Here is a 23,072-nt window from a genome sequence, read left to right as displayed (position 1 = left end):
TGGCCCAACTGAGTAGTGCTACATCCTGTCCAAGCTGTGGCTCTCTAAACTGACTCACAAACTGCCTCTCTTGCTTCTGGTTACTCCCTGTCTGTGATGTGCCCCAGGGGCAAACAGAAGTTTCATTACGATTATATTGGTTTTTCTTCATTTCTTGACTCTGCTCTTTACTACACTTTGAGATTGAGCCAGTTTGCTTCCTGACATGCTCCAGGTTGAGCCTTGCAGGGCTGCCCGTCTGCACCTTGCCTGGGTCTCTGCTGAAGTGTTCTTATTCATCCTCCCAGACCCAGATTGGGGCCACACCTCTGGTGTCCAGTTTTTCCCAGTTCCCCTGGCCCCAAAAACATCTTTGATAGGAAAAAAAAAAAATCAGTTCACTTTATTTTTTAAATGAAATCCTGATTTTCCAAATAGTGTGGCAAGTTGTAAATAAAGGCTTCATTATGCTGAACTTTGGCATATTGAAGATTCCTTCTTCTTTGATAAAATAGAAGAGCCCTCAGTTTAAAAAGCAGCCCAACAATTAGACTTTGGTTAGTAATAGGGAACTATGCAGAGCATACTAGCAAAAGATTGACTTTAAACTGCCTTACAACTTTTTTTTTTTTTTTGAGACGGAGTCTTGTTCTTTTGCCCAGGCTGAAGTTTAGTGGCAAGATCTTGGCTCACTGGAGCCTCTGCCTCCCGGGTTCAAAGAATTCTCCCAGCCTCAGCCTCCGGAGGAGCAGGGATTACAGGTGCCTGCCACTACACCCGGCTAATTTTTCTATTTTTTGTAGAGACGGGGTTTTGCCATGTTGGCCAGGCTGATCTCCAACTCCTGACCTCAGGCGATCCTCCCTCCTTGGCCTCCCAAAGTGCTGGGATTACAGGCATGAGCCACTGCGCCCGGCTCAGACTAAATAATCTTGAAGGACCCTTCCAAGTTTAAAATTGTGATGGATTCTATAGTTAGTAATTAGTAATAGTGGATAGAAGATGGTAGAAACTCAGGAACTGTACTTTCTGTGCATTTAAGGAGAGAATAATCCTGAGGCACAAATATATCATGATCCATAATTTCTTTAGGTTCAAACTTCTGGCTTATGGTGAAGACTTCTCTAGTAGTAGGCATTAAACAACACTCCTTTGCTTTTCTCCTGATTTCTTTTTTTTTTTTTTTGAGACGGAGTCTGGCTCTGTCGCCCAGGCTGGAGTGCAGTGGCGTGATCTCGGCTCACTGCAAGCTCCGCCTCCCGGGTTCACGCCATTCTCCCGCCTCAGCCTCCCAAGTAGCTGAGACTACAGGCGCCCGCCACCACGCCTGGCTATTTTTTGTATTTTTAGTAGAGACGGGGTTTCACCATGTTAGCCAGGATAGTCTCGATCTCCTGACCTCGTGATCCACCCGCCTCGGCCTCCCAAAGTGCTGGGATTACAGGCTTGAGCCACCGCGCCCGGCCGCTTTTCTCCTGATTTCTAAATGGGTTTGCTACTTAGCACTTCAAAAGTGAAATGTATATAGAGATATATGAAAATAAGCACTTTTAGTTTCTTTGAAAATTGAAACATTTATGTACTTAAAAAAATCCTCTGTAATCTACAACTCAGCACATCAGTTGATTTTGTTTTTCTTTAATGCCTTTCGGTACAGTACATTCTCATTTAATGTCATTAATAGGTTTTTGGAAACTACAACCGTAAGCAAAACATTTTTGTTCAATGTTATTTTATTGTTGATGAAAAAAATTGGTTTTCGTATACCTTACTTTGCTCGAAGTCATAGTTTCCAAGAATTTATGAATAAGTGAGGATTAACTATAAGGTGTTACATACACATATATCTAACACATAAAAATAATCTTCATGTAGTAAACTTTTAAAAACTTTCTTTGGTAAAATCTATTTTTTATGTTACTATATGATTTTCATAATAGCCAAGCATAATTATTTCCCTGTTGAAGGACATTAGAGTTCATAAATGGCCTCTGAAATAAAATATTTGCCATTTTTAAGGTATTTGTTTTCTAAGAATTTTTAAAAATAAGTATATTCTAACAGAGAACGTAGTGGTAGAAAAACCCCACCTTCATCCTCTTAAGGTCCCAACTGGGTCCAATAATTAAATTGACATAAGTTAGATTAACAGGAGAAAAGCATGCACATTTATTTTACAAGTTTTGTTTGTCATGGGAGCCCTCATAAAGAAGTAAAGATGCAAAGAAGCAGTTAGAGCCAGTTACAGGCATGGCTTATTTTATTTTGCTTTTTACACATTGAAGGTTTGTGGCCACCATTTGTCCAATAAGCCTATTGGTACCATTTTCCCAACAGTATGTGCTCACTTCTTACCATTGTGTTACATCTTGGTAATCTTAATACTTCAAATTTTTTCATTATTATTATATCTGTTATGGTGATCTGTGATCACTGATCTTTGATGTTACTGTTGTCATTGTTTTGGGACACCACAAACTACACCCCTATAAGACAGTCAACTTAATCTATAAATGTTTATGTGTTCTGAATGGACCACCGACCAGTTTTTTTCCCTGTTTTTCTTCCTCCCCTTGGGCTTCCGTGTTCCCTGAGATACAACAACATTGAAATTAGTCCAATTAATAATCCTCCAATAGCCTCTAAGTGTTCAAGTGAAAGGAGTTGCACATCTCTCCCTTTAAATCAAAAGCTAGAAATGATTATTAAGCTTAGTGAGGAAAGCATGTTGAAAGCCAATACAGACCAGAAACTATGCCTCTTGAGATAGTTAACCAAGTTGTGAATGCATAGGAAAAGTTCTTGAAGGAAATGACAAGTGCTACTCCAGTCAACACGCAAATGATAAAGTGAAAGCCTTGTTGCTGATATATAGAGAGTGTTAGTGGTCTGAATAGAACATCAAACAAGCCACAGAATTTTCTTAAGCCAAAGCCTGATCCCAAACAAGGCTCTCTTTTCCATGAAGACTAAGGGAACCTGCGGAAGAAAAGTTGGAAGTCAAGAGGTTTAAGGAAAGAAACAGTTTCCATAACACAGAAGTGCAAGGTGAAGCAGCAAGTGTTAAAGAAGAGGCTGCAACAAGTTATCCAGATCTAGCTAAGATAATTGATGAAAGTGGCTACACTAAACAATAGATTTTCATTGTAGACAAAACAGTCTTCTGTAGAAGTGGAAGAAGATGCCTTCTAGGACTTTTATAGCTAGAGAGAAGTCAATGCCTGGCTTCAAAGCTTCAAAGGGCTGGCTGACCCTCTTGTTAGAGGCTAATGCAGCTGGTGACTTTTAAGTTGAAGCCAGTGCTCATTTACCATGCCGAAAATCCTACAACCCTTACAAATTATGCTAAATCAACCAAGTGTGGTAGCTCACGCCTGTGATCCCAGCATTTGGGAAGCCAAGGCAGAGGGATCACTTGAACACAGGAGTTCGAGACCAGCCTGGGAAACATAGGGAGACCCCATCTATTAAAAAATAATTATCCTCAATCTACTCTGCCTGTGTGCTATAAAGGAACAGCATGGTTTACTGAATGGTTTAAGCCAGTTATTGAGACCTGCGGCTTAGAAGAAAAAGATTGTTTTCAAAATATTATTGCTCTACAGTGTTACCCAAGAGCTCTGGTGGTGGTGTATGAAGAGTTTAATGTTGTTTTCATGCCTGCTAAAACAACGTCTATTCCGCAGTCTATGAATCAAGGAATAATTTCAACATTCAAGTCTTATTATTTAAGAAATATAGTTTGTAAAGCTATAGGTGCCATAGATAGTGACCCTTCTGATTGATGGATGTGGGTAAATTCAAAGCCTTCTGGAAAGAATTCACCATTCTATATGTTATTAAGAACATTTGTGATTCATGGGAGGTCAAAATATCCACTTTAACAGCAGTTTGGAAGAAGTCGATTACAACTCTCATGGATGACTTTGAGGGCTTCTAGATTGTAGTGGAGGAGGAAACTGCAGATGTGATGGGAATAGCAAGAGAACTAGAATTAGCAGTGGAGCCTGAAGAAGTGACTGAATTGTTACAAACTCATAATAAAACTTTAATGAATGAGGATTACTTCTTAGGCAGGAGCAAAGAAAGTGATTCCTTGAGATGAAATCAACTCCTAGTGAGAATGCTCTGAACTTTGTTGAAATGACAACAAAGGGTTAGGAATAGTAGATAAATTTAGTTGATAAAACAGTGGCAGGGTTTGAAAGGATTGACTGTAATTTTAAAAGTTCTACTGTGGCTGAAATGCTGTCAAAGAGCATTGCATGGTACAGAGAAATCTTTCGTAAAGGGAAATGACAGTTGACGCGGCAAACGTCATTGTTTTATTTTAAGACATTGTCACAGCCACCCCAGCCTTTAGCAACCAGCAGCCTGGTAAGTTAGCAGCCATAAGCACTGAGGCAAGATCGTCCACTAGCAAAAAGATTGCAACTCAGTGAAGGCTCATATGATTAAGCATTAGCATTTTTAGCAGTAAAATATTTTAAAATTAAGATATGCACATTGTTTTTTAGACATAATGCTATTACTGCACACTTAATAGAGAGTGTTATGTAAACATAACATATCCATTAGGAAACTGAAGAATTTGTAACTTGCTTTATTGTGATATTTGCTTTATTGCAGTGGTCTGGAACTGAACATGCAATATCTCTTCGGCGTGTCTGAACTTATTTATTTATTTATTTATTTATTTATTTTGAGGCAGAGTCTCGCTCTGTCGCTCAGGCTGGAGTGCAGTGGTGCGATCTCAGCTCACTGCAACCTCTGCCTCCCAATTCAAGTGATTCTCCTGCCTCAGCTTCCCGAGTAGCTGGGACTACAGGCGGCTGCCACCGCGCCTGGCTGATTTTGTGTATTTTTAATAGAGACGGGGTTTCAGCATGTTGGCCAGGATGATCTTGATCTCCTGACCTCGTGATCCGACCTCGTGATCTGCCCGCCTCAGCCTCCCAAAGTGCTGGGATTACAGGCATGAGCCACTGTGCCTGGCTTTGACTTATACAGTAGACTGAAGAAAGCATAATAGACTGTGAAAATGCAGCTAAATTGTGTGGGGAGGCTTAAAAGATAAGAGTTATTTCAACAAGATCTGTCGCAACATCTTGTCTTTGAAAATAAGGATGTTGCCGTTTTTTCTAGTATAGGGAGGGTATCTTCCGTGTGGGAATTTCATTTTCTGCTTCTAAGAAACAGCACAGGGTTAATGAGATATTCATGCACCTGCTATTTTCCAAGTGCCTTTAATTTAAATAGGCAAAATACTGGAATATTAATACCATAATAATGGACTTGAAATACCCCATAAACCATGCTGGCCTTTTATAGCACACAGGCAGAGTCGATTTAGCATAATTGTTTTTAACCTCTTAAAGAGCATGCATTGTGTGTGTGTGTGTGTGTGTGTGTGTGTGTGTGTGTGTGTGTGTGTGTTTTGTGTAAAAATAACTGTAGCAAGAGAGGTTTGAGATTTTTTTCAATTTTTTTTTTTTTTTTAAAGAAAGTAGCCCACGGCACATTTTTAAACTAGTTGTTCTAATACTTCACCCACACTTCTTTTTCCCTCACTTTCTTCTAGATATTTTTATTCCTCTTGATCTCCTCCTCATTCTCCACTCTCCCTCTGTCCCTTCCTCTTCTAATGATTTTCAGAGAAATAGCTACTTCTCTCACCTCACCTCTGCATTTCAAAGGAAAGCTGTGTGTACGTGTGGAGAGAAGCTGGAAAATAAGACAGATGGTTCTTTCATTACCAGGTTACTTGGGATTAATTGAGCTGGATATGTTATTATTTTTAAGGAGACTGAGCTGGGTCCTTCGGAAAGCCAGTTCTGAAAGGCAGACAGTAATGTAATATGTACTGTTGGATTTTTTTGTTTTGTTTTTGGTGTTTGGTAATTTCATCATCCTGTAAAGCATTTTTAAGGAGATCAGAAGTGAGTTTACTAAAATGGCATTTTCCTTCTTTTTTTTTTTTTTTTTTTTTTTTTTTGAAACAGAGTCTCGCTCTGTCGCCCAGGCTGGAGTGCAGTGGCCGGATCTCAGCTCACTGCAAGCTCCGCCTCCCGGGTTCTCGCCATTCTCCTGCCTCAGCCTCCCGAGTAGCTGGGACTACAGGCGCCCGCCACCTCGTCCGGCTAGTTTTTTGTATTTTTTAGTAGAGACGGGGTTTCACCATGTTAGCCAGGATGGTCTCGATCTCCTGACCTCGTGATCCACCCGTCTCGGCCTCCCAAAGTGCTGGGATTACAGGCTTGAGCCACCGCGCCCGGCGGCATTTTCCTTAAATTTTTAAAAATGACTTTACATTTTTCTGGGGCAGCTAAACCATTCTTAGAAACATACTATCTTTATGTTTTATTTCAGCATTTGCAAGTGAGGAAGCAGCACATCCCGGGTCTTAGATAATTTCTAACAGAGGCCCCAGCAATTCAGCAGGCAGCGTCCTGAGTCTTTGGCAGCCTGGTCCCTCTTTAGCAAATTCTCCACCTTTGCGAACCGAGGGCCTTTAGGACACAGATTCTTAAAAGTGCAGGTAAGCAAAGGCAACACCACCATTGTCTCAAATTCCTTATATGTAAACTTGAGCACTTGTAATGTTCTTATACAATGTTTCTCTTGTGGGTGATGTTAAAATCCCCTCTTCTATGAAGACAGGTGCCTACTATTTTTTCTCATACTAGTTTTGCAGGCTGGGGGCCTATAAGACTGCTAATGTAACCCATGACCCTTCGGCATATCCCACGGTTGAGCTACGAGAGTCTTAAATACTGTTTTTATTCTCAATTGAATGGACCTTCTTTGGGACTCTTCTTAGCCGATACTTAGGAGTAAGAAAACTCTTAAAATTAGAACATTATATGTGTCACAAATATTATAGAAATTCTGCTGTTAACCAGCTTTATAACCTTGGGCAAGAGGCTTTCCCTCTTTGGGCCTTGTTTTCTCAATAGAATTAGTTCTAGTTCTCTCTCTGTCTTTACGTGCAACAATTAATGATAGTTTCATTAAAGTACCTTTTAATTGTTTAGGCTGATTTTTTGTACTGTTTTGGAATCCTTTGCACAGATTTCAGACATCAATGTATAACACTATTCTGAAAAGAAATCTAGAGTTCAAATGTCCACCAGGAATGAGCTACATGTTTTACCCATGAATATATGCAGGCACTCAATGATTTATTAAAGTTCATCAGAGAATGATTCTTCTAGCAAATTTGTTTGGAGATCGTTTTGGGAAAGACACTTATTGACTGATAACATTATGCTTTAGTAGTGCTGGCCAATATGGACACTCACAATGGTCTTGTGATTTAGTCCTAGGGAACCCCTTAAGCTCTTGCTTGTTCCCACTGAGATTGCTCATGAGGGTTTCAAAGTCCTTCCCCAGCATGGTCCTGAGCCATTGGACTTGCAGAACTCTTGAGGACCTGAATCAAGGCTGGAGGTAGGGCTGGGTCCTCAGGTTTTACTGCCAGCAACATCTCCATTTAGTGGAATCTGGACTGTAATCATCTTGGTGATTTGTAAAGCTGTTTCTCCTGTCATTCTTTACAATTTCTGGCATCAAAAAGATGGAAGTATTTTGAGAGTCTTTATGATGCTCCTGGACTCTAGTGTGTGCTTGGGTTCAAGTCTCAGCACCGTCACTTACTACTTGAGTATCCTGGGGGAAGTTATAACTTCTGTGTGCTTTAGTGTCTTTATCTGTATGATAGGGATGACGATAAAGCCTTTCATAAAGTTTGGTTTTGAGGATTAAAATAAGTCTATGTCTGAAGCATTTAGAACAGTTACATAAGTGTCTAGTTAATTTTAACTTTTTTTTTTCCCCCCCGAGACAGAGTCTTGTTCTGTTGCCCAGGCTGGAGTGCAGTGGTGCGACTGTGGCTCACTGCAACCTCTGCCACCAGGTTCAAGCCATTCTCCTGCCTCAGCTTCCCAAGTAGGTGGGATTACAGGTGCGCACCACCATGTCCACCTAATTTTTGTGGTTTTTAGTAGAGACGGGGTTTCACTATATGTTGGACAGGCTGGTCTCGAACTCCTGACCTCAAGTGATCCACCTGCCTTGGCCTCCCAAAGTGCTGGGATTACAGGTGTGAGGCACCATGCCCAGCCCTAATTTTAACTGTTTTTATTGGCACCTGTTGCACAGTGTTTATTCTTCTGTCCTTAATCTCTGCCTAGGGTGAGAACAATTCCAGTCTTTATCCTTACCTTGTTAAACATTGCTTAAGTCACCATGGTATTTACTTCAACACCTAGGACACAATATCTGAATTCTTCTCAACATTGTAATGGATCCAAATGGAATGACACCTATTTCATGAAACCTATTTGCCAACTCAGATTATTTGTAGAGTTCTTGATTTTTATTTTTTTGCTTCAAAACATAAATTTGAAATGCCGTTTACAAATCTGAGTTTTTTGTTTTTACTAAATTTCAGAGCAGCTTTATTATGAAAAGCATAAAAAAGATATGGTTTCTATAGCCAGAAATAGGGTCTAATTCTAAGATGAGTTTTGCCAATTAATTAATACTATTTTGAATGCCTTTCACTTCATATTCAAAAGCAGATGAGTAAAGCTTCCTGTCACAGATACTTTAAGATGTTAAAATGATTGTGCAGCAATAATAGCACAGTAATGGAAACTTAATTTTTTGAGGCTATTATTAGCACAAAGGCATGAGTTCTTCAGGATCTCTACCAGGACATTAGGAAGCTAATTTTTTAGGGAGCGCTTGGTGTATGGGAAGCTAATACTTCACTAATGTTAAAAGAAGAATTAAAACAAGATTAGGAGAGTCTTTACCATGTGCCAGATACTTAGCTAAGTATTTTATATTTGCTACTTGTAATAGCTCTATTAGGAAGTAGTAGTAGTCTTATTTTACAGCCAAGGAAGCTGAAGTATAAAAAGATTAGGCAAATTCTCAGGGTGATACAACTCATCAGAGGAAGAGCTGAGACTCAAACTCAGGGGGTCTGATTGCCAAGCAAACAATCTTAAGCTACTACCTACAAAGAATAAATTACCAACGAATTATTAAGACCAAATCATGGAAGTCATAAATACCAGGCAGAGTGACAAGGTGAGAGCTGCACTTTGAGGATTTTATGCTGAGTACAGCATGTGGGCTGGTTTAAAGGGAAGAAAGATTAGAGATCATTGCTAGTAGCTAAGGTGAGAAGTAATGAGAACATGGGTTTAGGAAACAGGATTAAGATAACAGCTTGAGAACACCTGTATTTAGGAGGACAGAGGAAGAAGAGGAAATCTAGAAACACAGGCAGAGAAGTAGAGGAGGGAGGCCGTGTAGTGCCACCCAAGGGGAGATTCTGGAACTGAAAACCACAGAGATCAGAGAGGACTGGAACAAAAACAGATGAGTGGGTTTGGGGATAGTAATTTATTTCTTCATTTATTGACTTATTTACTCATCAAATAGGTAAATATTGTGCACCCATAATGGGACAGGAATTGTGCTGGAGGGGAACTCATGTAAAATGTTCTTCATTATTACCAACTTTGCTACTATTAGCAAGATAGCCTTTGACAATTTTTTTTTTCTTTAAACTTTTCAAAATCCTGGTTGCCTCTTCTGTAGTATACATAAGTCATTACTGTGTCTAAATGCCCCAACTCTTGCGGTCTTCCCAGCTCTAAGATCTGTAATTCTTGGGTTCCAGTTGTAAATTGCAATAATTGGAAATATTGTAAATATGTGGCCAGTGATTCAGTTGGCACTTAGGTGAATCAGAAGATGCAAAATAAGGTGTGTGTCCTATAGGTGTAATGTGAATGGAGGAATCCTACATATTACCGGTAGTATCATACTGACACTAATAATGGATGGAAGGGTAAGACTGAAAATAATATAGGAAAGACAGTGTCCAGGGAATTAAAAAAAAAAACAACAAAACAGCCCACAAACATTCCCTAGAGTGGTGAGGGAAATTTTTCTCAAAGCCACTTATTTTCAAAGGAAATCTGACTAGTTTCTTCAGAGAAACTTCTGTTGATTGAAAACTTTAAAAGGTCAAACTCTAAAGACTCTTAAAAGATGTAGCATAAAACTTAGAATGAGCTGCCAGTTCCCCTCAAAAACTATTTTCTGTGAAGCCCTGATCTTCTCGGTTGGATACAATTCCCTTTCTCTCTGACCTTCTCTAGCAGTGCTTCCCAAACACACAGATCCTATGGGGTTTGCCAAATCCACTTGACTCAGTGGATCAAAGGTTGCAGCTGAGACTCTGCAGTTCTGCCAACTTCCCAGGTGATGCCAGTACTGCTGGTCCATGGACCACACTTCCCAGGTGATGCCAGTACTGCTGGTCCATGGAGCACACTTTGAATAACAGAGGTGTAAAATAGTTTGCTTTAATTCTCTTAGCAGATAATGGAAATCATCTTGAAACAGTATAACAGCTCTTTTCACTAGACTGTGAGCTCTATTCTCCATATCCTAAAGTCGAGTACTTAATTTAGAGATAGATTAAGAGATTCTTACCTTGGTCAGTGATTTGTATTATTCAATAGCAGTAGTAATTTGAATTGCTATAGGTAGGGCTTTTTTAAAAAACTGAGATAGGCACCAGCATGCAATATCAAGTTTTCATATAAAATGTTTACTATATGGCCCATGAAAACATACATAAACGTGTTTATTACATGGCCCATGAAAACATATATCCACCCAAGAAGTTGTACCGGAATGTTTAATGAAGCTTTATTTACAATAACCAAAAATCGCAAAGATACCAAATGTGTATTTGCCTGTTGAACTGATAAATAAATTGTGGTATGACCATACAATAGGATGCTATTTAGCAATGAAAAGGAATGAACTCCTGGTACAAGCAACAACTTGAGCATTTTTAAAAAAGAAGTATTATGTTAATTGAAAGAAGTCAGAAATAAGATATATATAATATGATTCAATTTATATGAAATTTTAGAAAAGCAAAACTACAGTGATAGCAGATCAGGCTGCTAGGGGCCAGGAAGTGGGAAGAAGGAAGTGACTACAAAGAGGAACAAAGGAACTTTTGGGGTTGATGACAATGTTTAGAATTATGACTTCAGTGGTTGTTACCTGATACACTTAAAAGTGGTAAATTTTAGTGTGTAAAAGTTTTATCCCCAGCTACTCAGGAGGTTGAGGCAGGAGGATTACTTGAGCCCAGAAGTTAGAGACCAGGCTGGACAGTAGAGTGAGACCCTGTCTCAAGAAAAGGAAAAAAAATGAATAAAGCCGCCGGGTGCGGTGGCTCACGCCTGTAATCCCAGCACTTTGGGAGGCCGAGGCGGGCGGATCACAAGGTCAGGAGATCGAGACCACGGTGAAACCCCGTCTCTACTAAAAATACAAAAAATTAGCCAGGCGCGGTTGTGGGCACCTGTAGTCCCAGCTACTCGGGAGACTGAGGCAGGAGAATGGCGTGAACCCGGGAGGCGGAGCTTGCAGTGAGCCGAGATCGCGCCACTGCACTCCAGCCTGGGCGACAGAGCGAGACTCTGTCTCAAAAAAAAAAAAAAAAAAAAATGAATAAAGCCAATTTTAAAAATTAGACACAGATTGGACATGGTGGCTCATGCCTGTAATCCTAGCACTTTGGGAGGCCGAGGTGGGTGGATCACTTGAGGTTAGGAGTTCAACACCAGCCTTGCCAACATGGCAAAACCCCATCTCTATTAAAAATACAAAGAATTAGCCGGGCATGGTGGCACATGCCTGTAATCCCGGCTACTTGGGAGACTGAGGCAGGAGAATTGCTTGAATCCCGGTGGTAGAGGTTGAAGTGAGCCAAGAGCTCATCACTGCACTTCAGCCTGGGCAACAGAGCAAGACTCCATCTCAAAAAAAAAAAAAAAAACAAAAAAAAACCGGTAGCCACAGTCATCAACCTGTTAACAACATCTAATGCTTCTTGGAAGCTGATATCTTATTAGCAGGATGTTAATATGAGAATACAGGGACAATTTTTACTTTAAGAGAATAAATGGGCGTGGAAAGAAAATTTGAATAAACAGGAGGAACAAAAGAAGTTCCCTAAAATGTTACTTGTGTATTTGCAATGAACCTAAGTCTGAAGAGAGATCTTGAAAACAGGAACTCCGGTTCATTTATTTTTAGCATCCCATATAGTTGCTATTAGCCGAATAATTTTAGTGTGTCCTGCTGTGCTATTAAAGAAGAAAATTCTGCTGAGAAGTCATTTCTCTCCTTTTTATATTCTTTGCAGTGAGCACACCCCACTTTCAGGAGAGGATCTGGTCATCTGCTTTGGCAGAGGGCTTATCTTTAAGTGAAAAGATCTGTCTACATATGCTAAGGGTGGTATCTGGTGAAAGCACTGGCTTTGTTGAAAAGCTCACAGAGAAGGGTGTGTGTGCATATGCGTGTAGGAACCAGCTTTGTATCATTGTATTAGCAGAAGAGCTAGGGGAGGAGAGGGAAAGAAAGTTAATTATACATGTTCCCTTTCTGCAGTGCAGAAAGGAAACAGTTATGTACTTAGAAATCAGTCAGAATGTATACAAGTTGATCTAATTTGTTGCTACTACACAACTCAATATTTTTAGAGGGGGGCATAAATCAGATTTTCTATTAATTTACTCAGCAATGTCAGCGTCTTTTCTTAATTTGTATTAAATAGCATTAGTTTATAACTTCAGATTAAATTTAGCCTTTTCATTGTAATATTGTATGTTTAAAAAATCTGTATGTGCTGTTTGTTATTTCTTTTTTTTGAGACGGAGTCTTGCTCTGTTGCCCAGGCTGGAGTGCAGTGGCGCGATCTCGGCTCACTGCAAGCTCCGCCTCCCGGGTTCCCGCCATTCTCCTGCCTCAGCCTCCGGAGTAGCTGGGACTACAGGCGCCACCACCTCGCCCGGCTAATTTTGTTTTGTATTTTTTCGTAGAGACGGGGTTTCACTGTGTTAGCCAGGATGGCCTTGATTCCTGACCTCGTGATCCACCCACCTCGGCCTCCCAAAGTGCTGGGATTACAGGCGTGAGCCACCGCGCCTGGCCTATTTCTTTAATTATGGCCTGTTGAGAATTTCTTCATCCTTCCAGCAGAAAATCCCATCAACCAGACTACTGATCCCTTAAGATTTCTCTCTTTAATTATGAGATTAATAGCTTTTCATATTATAGTGTTTCTAAAGAAGTGTGTTTGATAAATGCATAATTTAATGTGTATCATCCCCTTGTTTTATTTTTAAAAGATACTATTAAATGATTATTTAACAGTTCATACTCTTTTTTTTTTTTTTTTTTTTTTTTGAGACGGAGTCTCGCTGTGTCGCCCAGGCTGGAGTGCAGTGGCCGGATCTCAGCTCACTGCAAGCTCTGCCTCCTGGGTTTTTATGCCATTCTCCTGCCTCAGCCTCCCGAGTAGCCGGGACTACAGGCGCCCGCCACCTCGCCCGGCTAGTTTTTTGTATTTTTTAGTAGAGACGGGGTTTCACCGTGTTAGCCAGGATGGTCTCGAACTCCTGACCTCGTGATCTGCCCGTCTCGGCCTCCCAAAGTGCTGGGATTACAGGCTTGAGCCACCGCGCCCGGCCAGTTCATACTCTTAAAAATATGGTTATTATAGTTTTCTATAAGCCACAATTTAAAAATGTGGGCTTTGAAATCAGATTTCAGTTTGAATTCTGGCCAGTGCTCTAGGTATTCAACATATCTAGCATGGGGATGAAAATATCTGTGATTTCATCCTTATGTGGAAAAGGGCTTAGTACTGTGCTGGCCATTTAGTAAGTGGTTAATAAGCTGTGCTGTCATTTACCTGATCATTGCTGCCAGAGGTTGGAGATCCTTGGGATATGAATGAAGCTGCCCTCACACATTTGGACTATCTGATTAGTAATAAGGACCAAACCTAAAAGAGAGGTAGTAAATGAGTTGAGGCGGACTGGGGCCTTTCCATTTGTCACTGTGTAGTCCTGTGGGTCTCCATTAAGGCTTAGGTTATATGGAGATGGCTGGGTCTGTGAGGCTTAGGCTTAGGGGACCTATGAGGCTGGACCAAAAAAAATCTAGACATTAATCAGGGCTAGAGCTGGAGGTTCTGTTGTAGGTTTGCTCATGTGGGCGTATGACTGCAGATTATAATCACAACCCTGAGTAATAAGTGCAAAGAGGAAGGAAGGCAGGATGTGAAATCTGTTGGCCATGTTCCACACAGTCTGGTCTGGAGTGTATGTCAGTGTGAGCTAAGGACCAGCAGAGACCAGGATGGATGAAGGCCTGTCCAGGGGCTGAATGGACTCAGGTGTCAGCAGGGCCACCTAGTAAAGGTATGGAGTAGAACAATGTTTCTAGAATTGTTGCCGAACATGCTTTGTTCTAGCTGGTTGGAAAAGCAAGCTCCCTTTGGTTTGAGAAAGCATTAGGAGAGTCTGAAAAAAACCTGACATTTCTTCAAGTGTTTCTCCATAGAGTTTGTTTTGTTTTTATAAACAATGCTAGCATGGTTGGGAGGAGCAGAACTGGGAACAGGGTTGGGAGTAACAGGCTTTTATTTCAGCTGAATTTGAATCAAAAGTACTATAAGCTTTATCTCAATTTCATCAGTTACTAGAACTGATATTGCTTAAGGAGCTTGCAGGATTGACAAGTTGGAGAAATGTTGAGTAATGTTTAGTCTGGTAGCAAAAGGAGGGGCCTGTGCTCATTTGTGAAAGCTGACATCTAGGGGGAGGTAGTATAACGCATGGGCTGTGGCCTGATAGAGACAGATTTGAGTCCTCATTCTGCTACTTGTCAGCTGAACAAAGTCATTGCTTCTCTCAGAGTTTTAGTTTCCTCCTCTATAAAATGGGAATTGTAAGTTTGCTACTTCTTTTGCAAGGTGGTTGTCAGGATGTCATGAGGCAATATACCAAAAGCAATTACCACATGCCTTGGCACAGGCTTAGCACTCACACATCTTAATGCTTCTAATCAGTTGTTATTCATTGAGCATCTACCATTTAGGGTGTAAAAAAAAAAAAATACAAAGCATCTAGTTATGGGATCTGTATCTGTTACAGTCTCTGTATTTCAGAAATTCTTCCATGGTTCTATTGTGTGTCTTAGAGCAGTGATTCTCAAAATTTAGTGTGCCTAAGAATCAAATTGGTGGATGCTGTTTAAATGCACATTCCTGAGCCCCAGAGATTCAGATTGAGTAGAGGCTCAGGAGTGTGCATGTTAACAAGTCCCCTCCTGGAGCAGACTTTTGAGCCTGCCCTAGAGTCACTTCCTTTCACCAATATCTGAATTTACCCTTCTAGACTTCAAGATACCAGTGGAACACCATCAGGAATTTTCAGATTAGAATGATCTCTTTTAGATTTGCCTTGTGCTTTTTATCTTGAGAGACACGATGACTCCAGGAATGGAACTCTGAGAAAGAAATGATTGAACTATAAATCTATTTATGTCTTCCTTAAACTGTGTGACCTCAGACAACTCAACCTTATAAGCCTTCAGTTTTCCTCATTCATCAAGGAGACAATACCTGCACACCCATCTAACAAGCTTGTTTTGAGCTTTAAATGGAGGGATGGACATATAAAATATTTTTTGTGAACTTTAATGCTCCACACAAAATATGCTCTTACTATTAAAGAAAAGTGAAACTTGTCAAGATTGAGTTTAATTTGGCATATGTAGGTTACTTGTACCTTGGGTTACATATCTTAGTTGGAGAATGTGTGAACGTTTATCTTCTACTGGTGAGTTCTCTCCCTTACCATCCTCTACCCACATTTTTGTAAAGGATGTTTTAGGGACCCTGATTTTAGGAGCATCTGCAGCCAGCCACAAAGCTGGCATTGGTCCTGTTTAATGTCAAGATCTTGAAAACTGTTTGTTTTGGTAATCAAAGCTATATTAAAAGGCATATGTCTTTTTAAAAGCAGATAATCTCTTAAATTCTGTTTTTTCTTTCTTTTTTTTTTTTTTTTTGAGACGGAGTCTCGCTCTGTCGCCCAGGCTGGAGTGCAGTGGCGCTATCTCGGCTCACTGCAAGCTCCGCCTCCCGGGTTTACGCCATTCTCCTGCCTCAGCCTCCCGAGTAGCTGGGACTACAGGCGCCCGCCACCTCGCCTGGCTAATTTTTTTTTTTGTATTTTTAGTAGAGACGGGGTTTCATTGTGTTAGCCAGGATGGTCTCGATCTCCTGACCTCGTGATCCGCCCGTCTCGGCCTCCCAAAGTGCTGGGATTACAGGCTTGAGCCACCGCGCCCGGCCTTAAATTCTGTTTTTTCTTTGAAAGCTTTTGCTCAAAGCAAAATGGCCTTTCCATTTATAGAATATAATTAGAGAATTGGTTTATTTGTGGAAGCTTTTTCCTGTGAGCAAGCAGGGGAACCATGTTTATCACAAGGATATCCTGGCTGGCCCGTCTCAAAGCTTTGCAACTTGAATACCGAAGCTGTGAATTGTACATGAAATATGAGAGTGCCTAAACTTCCTAAATGTTTTTCAGGTCGTCTATGCAGTAGCTGTTCAAGAGTGGGTTCATTTTATTGTTTGAAAGAAGAGTATTCTGTCACACTTCTTTGTTTTTAGTTAGACCACATAATAGTGAATGAAAAACAACAAAACAGTAACACAAGTCTCGCTTACCCATACCTCCATGTTCTGTTGAATAATACATAAATTGCCCAAAGAGTATGTTTTGGAGAATACATAGGAATTTTGACTCGTAAATACTGACTTTCCCTAGACCTTCATATACTGTCTTAGATGTAAATACATTAAAAAAAATTGCTGATACTGGTAAGTTTTATCCTCGTTGGATCTTTGCATAAATGTTACTCTTTTTTTTTTTTTTTTTTTGAGACAGAATCTCACTCCGTCGCCCAGGCTGGAGTCGCCCACTGCAACCTCCGCCTCTTGGGTTCAAGCAATTCTCAGCCTCAGCCTCCTGAATAGCTGGGATTGCAGGCACCCACCACCACGCCCGGCTAATTTTTTTTGTATTTTTAGTAGAGATGGGGTTTCACTGTCTTGGCCAGGTTGGTACTGAGCTCCTGACCTCGTGATCCACCCACCTCGGCCTCCCAAAGTGCTGGGATTACAGGCATGAGCCACCGCGCCTGGCCAAATGATGTTATTCTTAGTGGAGCCTTAAATGTTTAATTTGAGCATTTAAGAAGATGTTCATCACTATTTTGGCCCATGGTAAACTGCCTTCCAGGACAGTCTAATAACCCAAAGAGGTAGATGGTGTGTTCTCACTTGTAAACATGTGAGGACCCTCAGGTGAGAAGAGGTAGACTGATTGACCTTAGGCTCCCCACACCATATGTAGAGTTAGCTGTGAATCTTGTCTTCTGGTTTCCAACCAGTGTTGACTCTTCACAGGGATTATGTATACCTAATTAGAAGTATGTGTAAACTAAAGTTTGCTCATTAACTTGCTTATTTATTTGCTTTCTCCTGACATAGTTTTCATTTCTAACTAATTTAGAATAGTGGCATGTGGGAGTGGTGACTGCATTAATAGCAGCCAGAAACAACAGCTGACAGCAAGGGAGGAGTGAAAAACAACTCAACCAGATAATCATGCCAGTTTAGGACTGCTTAGCAAATAGCCCCACACACCCATTAGCTGCAGAGGGTTTCTACTGTAAGAAAGCCCAGAACAATTATACTTGTTGAGCTGACCCCATATTATCAAGGAAAGTTTAAATTATGTTTAGTATTATATTCTACTTATGAAGGCAAGGGAGTGGTTTAAGATTTCCATATGAGCATATTTACCACTGAAAAGAAGGCAATGCCACATTATTTGGAAATTTATTCAACCAGACTCCCAGGTTCTATACTGCATTGCCATGATTAAGGTTAATAGGCATGGATAGGAGTGAAAGGAGTGGCACATGCAATTGTTCAGATGAACTAGAAACTTGATAGGGAGACAGAGAAGCAGTATACCTGTTTAAAGTCACATGCATTGAAATAGGTCTGTTATGGAACCATGTATTAAATTTGCCTTTTACATTTAATTACATAAGACAGTGGAAACTTCTCCTTTTTTCCTTTGAAGCAAAAGAGAAAACTAAACAAACATGTTTTACAGGTTTTTAAAATATATTCTATAAAGGCTTTTTTTTTGCATTTACATTTTAGAGAGGATTGTGTCAAGGTTTTTGTCTGTCTGGAAATGTGTAATGAACAATATTGTCAATTTAATACAAAACAAGCAAGTAGCTGAATATACCTGAACTATGATGTTGAAAAAATCAAATAGGTGGATCTAAAAGTATATACAAATTGAGGATGAGGGAAATGTTTTTTCAGTAGCTTTTCCCTCAGTTTTTAAAAATTAGAAAAATGACTTGTAAAAATTATAATGTATAACATTTTAACATCATTTCAAGCACTAAAGAAATGAAATGTTTATTCACAGCTTAAGGCATCTATTCACTTTCTACTGAGAGATAGGTTTTAATGTTTCTGAAAAAAGTTTTGGAAATGGAACAGATGTATAAAATTTTATTCTGGAAGAATTCTTTCTTACCTAACATGAGAAAGTAGTAGGGAGGCCCCTAGCTTTGAGACCATGGAACTGTTTATTGGCCTAAACATACATTATGTTGTGCTTATTGATAAGAGGAGAGACAGAAAAAACATTATCTTTCTGCACATTGAGTATTTCCAAAATTACAGGCCCACATCATATTTTTCTATAGTTCCTTTTCTATATATTTTTTTCCAATAATGCTTATATTTGAGCCATTGTGAAAATCCATTTGTATAACAACCTGACCTTCACTTTGGACTTCATTCCTTGTGTTTCAGGTGAGCCAGCCATGAGAGGGTATCTCGTGGCCATATTCCTGAGTGCTGTCTTCCTCTATTATGTACTGCATTGTATATTATGGGGAACGAATGTCTACTGGTAAGTTTCATTTTGTTATTTAAAAATAACTCTCAACCTAGTCTTTCACACAAATCCACAAATTATAATAGAGGGTCCTATTAAAAAAAAACTTGTACTATTGTAACATTTTGAATATTTTCTTGCTTTTCATTGTAAATTGGGGTTTTACCATTCCAGTGTCCTATAGATTGTATCTAGAACAATTTAAAAGTTGACAAGCAGGGACATGGATGCAGCTAGAAACCATCATTCTCAGCAAACTATCGCAAGAGCAGAAAACCAAACACCGCATGTTCTCACTCATAGGTGGGAACTGAACAATGAGATCACTTGGACTCGGGAAGGGGGACATCATACACTGGGGCCTATCATGGGGAGGGGGGAGGGGGGAGGGATTGCATTGGGAGTTATACCTGATGTAAATGACGAGTTGATGGGTGCTGACGAGTTGATGGGTGCAGCACACCAACATGGCACAAGTATACATATGTAACAAACCTGCACGTTATGCACATGTACCCTAGAACTTAAAGTATAATAATAATAAAAAAAAAAAAAAGAAAAAGTTGACAAGCAACACCTACTTTCTAGTGACTTCCCACTGAAGGCATGGTGTTAACCATCTTTGGGTTATAACATTCTTTATGCCATAGATCATCTCCTTGAGTTAATGGAGTAATCACTGGGCTCAGTGGTACTTAACTTTTAGAACCTAAAATGCTTGCATAATAGATTATTGATAAACTACAGATACTACATATGGTTTCCTTTGTTTAAAAATATTTGGTGAATGATGATATATGTATCTTTTGAAATAGCTTTGACTTGAAATACCACATATAAAATTTTGAAGAGGCACAGATAGTTCTACTGAAGAGAAAGCCTTTGTAATAGGGATTTTAACCTTCTCATTGTCAGTCCTTTGGCTAGGAAAAATGTTTTGATGACCTTTAAATCCCAAATGGGTGGCAGTATATAATTATGCTAAAATAAATCACATAACTTCCTGTCTTAGACAAAGAATCAGTACTTTTTGCCAGTGTGTCATAGTAGATCTTAGAGCATGTTTCTAACTTGTGCTTACTTGATGAAAAAAAGCTGATGCTTCTGCATTTGATTTCATTACTGGTTGATTGAAAAATAATTGTAATGCTTTTCACGCAAGGACGTTAGGCAAATGGCCACTAGAAAAAACCCAATGCCAGGTGGGTAGTTTTGGCCCTAAAGTTTTAGGCTTTGGACCCAAATATCAGGCTAGAGAATTGTGAAGTCTGATTATGTACTAAATGAGGACTACATCAAGGGGATCTTCCCTACATCTTTGCCACATTCTCTGTCCTGCCCTTAGTAGTGGAAGACAAAAATAGAAGAGAAAGCAAAAAGCTTACTAGATTGCTACTTTCCTACAAATCCTATTGTTGGTCACGGGGAAAATGATAAAGAAGGTGATGAAAAGGATCTCAATCAGCAGTCTTTTGTCATCAGGGTTGAAGTGACCATGTCACTCCTCAGCTAACACATTACTATAGTCACAGGAAGTACCTTGGGATATTAGCTCAGTTGTTTGTCAATGAACTTGCTTCCTTAAAAATGATTTAAGACAGACAATTGTGTTTTTCTTTTAAAAAGTCACCCAAGGCTGGGCGCGGTGGCTCACACCTGTAATCCCAGCACTTTGGGAGGCCGAGGTGGGTCAGGAGTTCAAGACCAGCCTGGCCAAGATGGTGAAACCCCGTCTCTACTAAAAATACAAAAAATTAGCTGGGCGTGGTGGCGGATGCCTGTAATTTCAGCTACTTGGGAGGCTGAGGCAGAGAATTGCTTGAACCCAGGAGGCGGAGGTTGCAGTGAGCAAAGACCGTGCCACTGCACTCCAGCCTGGGCGACAGAGTGAGATTCTTTCTCAAAAAAAAAAAAAAGGTCACCCAAAGGTTGTCTTCACGATATCCTAAAATTGTTTTCTATGTTTTTTTTTTTTTTTGAGACGGAGTCTCGCTCTGCCGCCCAGGCTGGAGTGCAGTGGCCGGATCTCAGCTCACTGCAAGCTCCGCCTCCCGGGTTCACGCCATTCTCCTGCCTCAGCCTCCCAAGTAGTTGGGACTACAGGCGCCCGCCACCGCGCCCGGCTAGTTTTTTGTATTTTTTAGTAGAGATGGGGTTTCACCGTGTTAGCCAGGATGGTCTCGATCTCCTGACCTCGTGATCCGCCCGTCTCGGCCTCCCAAAGTGCTGGGATTACAGGCTTGAGCCACCGTGCCCGGCCCTTGTTTTCTATGTTTTAATGACTTTAGAAATCAATATCTTCATGTTATCCTCCAAATATAATTGAGATTTCTTGGTCTAGTATGCTAGTCTACCATATTTATGTATCTTCCTTATGTTTAAATCAAGGAGCCCTTGCCATTGTGGTATTCACAAAAGATGTTTTCCTGCGTAAAGAGTTTACTAGCCTCATAGTTCAGAAACCGAGCAGTTCTAACTATAGGGATTTTGGTACCCACAAAAATGGAAAATTGTGTCTGTCCATGAAGGGTTTAGGGTATTTCCTTCATTTTGAATTCTGCTGATTATAGAAGAAAATTGATTAGTTTTTAAATACTAATTCTTCACATAATTGATGATCATTAATAAGTTTTTGTATTAAGCTGTTTTCCTCTTTCCCAGCTAAGTCTGGATCCTGCCATCCACCACCCCTTTCATTTGTTTTCCTTGTTGTGCTCCGTCATGTTTCACAATACCCTTTTAAACTGTGGAGACAAGTACTCCATTCAGGAGCACACAAGGGCTAACCTATGCCAAGAATAGAGGACAGTTAGAAATGACTCTCCATAGTGTTATTTGTAGAGTCCCCCGGATCCCAAGGCAAGGGTCTGTGGAACCTGCTCAGGTCAGGTGTTCCTGTGGTGTTTGCTGCCGGTGTGCACCAGCAGATGTGGCAGGAGGAGTAAATAGCCACGTGCCGTTGGGGTGAGTTTGGGTTTCTCCAGCTTTCAGGGACTTCTAAAAAGTGAGCCTGGTTGCAGCTTCTACAATGCAGTAATCCTGGCCCTTCTCTGAAGGTCCTTTGAATCATTGCTCTTGGAATCACTTATGGGTTGCTAATCACCTCAGCCTTTCCACCCTCCCTTGCCTTACCTCCATGAATCTCAGGTGTTCGTAGGGCTTGGAGAAGGTACTGGCACACCTCAAAGGGTGCAGGGAGTATTTTTGTTTGCTGCCAGAGAACCTCTCAGTGGTGGCATGAATGAGTTCCCAGGTTATTTGCTTCCCTTTGGGCAGGGTGCCTGGTTCTGGTTTCTGACTGATGTTATTTTTGTCTCATAGGGTGGCACCTGTGGAAATGAAACGGAGAAATAAGATCCAGCCTTGTTTATCAAAGCCAGCTTTTGCCTCTCTGCTGAGGTAAAAATATACCAAAAAAACCCTGTGGCATACAAAATATTCCAAATGTGTTTGTAATCATTTTCCACGCTTGTTTTTTTTTTTTTTTTTTTAATGCAAATCTTAGCAGTATAAAGTGGACAGCCCATATTTAAGGAAGAGCTTGAATATCCTGTCTCTTTTTGTGCTTTTAGTCAGAACTCTGCATATATTTTAAGAAAAGGCATTGAGGAACTCAGTCAAACCAGTATTCTTTTCACACAGGTGAGGCTAGCGAGGTCTGTTTGTGTTTGACTATAAAAAAGCGAATTGTTCTTTAGGGTTTCATTTTTCCCCCTGGTTGCTCCCATATTATTTTCCACCCTTATTATTTTGTGGCTTCTCCTTCCTTGCCTCTAGGTTAAACTTTTTGAGTAGAAATTTTCCCTTTTATTAACTTTTAATGAACTACATAGAGTGCAAATAATGATTGTTGATTGTGGCTCTTGGGCTTTGTAAAGAATTTACTTTTCTATTCACAAATGTTTTTTTCCTCTGTCACCTTGACTTTGACAGATTGCTGGTCAAAATGCTCTAGATAACAAGAAATAAAAGTCTGTTCTAGGCATGTTTAATTGGGTAAAACAGGCACAATCTGTTCAGCATTTTTTCTATGAAGCATTAAGAATTCATTTTTTCCCTATTGTCTTTTATTACTGATTTTTAACTCTTTGGGGCTACAGATCCCTTTACAATCAATCAACTCTCCGGGAAACTGCAAATACATAAGACTTTTTTGTATATGATTCCAAGTGTGCTATGGCTGCTTGTAGT

General features: G+C 40.2%; 1 protein-coding gene across 13 annotated transcripts in view; it reads left to right on the top strand.

Moving 5' to 3' along the window:
* LOC105477456 (ST3 beta-galactoside alpha-2,3-sialyltransferase 6) overlaps window positions 1-23,072 on the top strand; it is a 61,154-nt gene that overhangs the window by 13,036 nt on the left and 25,046 nt on the right. For 5 of the 13 annotated variants that reach the window (XM_011733963.3, XM_024791451.2, XM_011733964.3 and 2 more), the window contains exons 2-4: window positions 6,349-6,517; window positions 18,797-18,896; window positions 22,203-22,280. In XM_011733963.3, coding sequence (XP_011732265.1) covers window positions 18,808-18,896; window positions 22,203-22,280 — 167 coding nt within the window. In that variant the 5' untranslated portion in view covers window positions 6,349-6,517; window positions 18,797-18,807. Of the gene's footprint in view, window positions 1-6,348; window positions 6,518-7,863; window positions 7,943-13,871; window positions 14,298-18,796; window positions 18,897-21,156; window positions 21,846-22,202; window positions 22,281-23,072 lie in introns of those variants that run through there. The other 8 variants (XM_011733965.3, XM_011733967.3, XM_011733959.3 and 5 more) reach the window with 4 other exon arrangements.

The sequence above is a fragment of the Macaca nemestrina genome, chromosome 2 (assembly GCF_043159975.1).
Source record: "Macaca nemestrina isolate mMacNem1 chromosome 2, mMacNem.hap1, whole genome shotgun sequence".
Lineage (NCBI taxonomy): Eukaryota > Metazoa > Chordata > Mammalia > Primates > Cercopithecidae > Macaca > Macaca nemestrina.
This window is presented reverse-complemented; position numbering and strand designations above follow the sequence as displayed.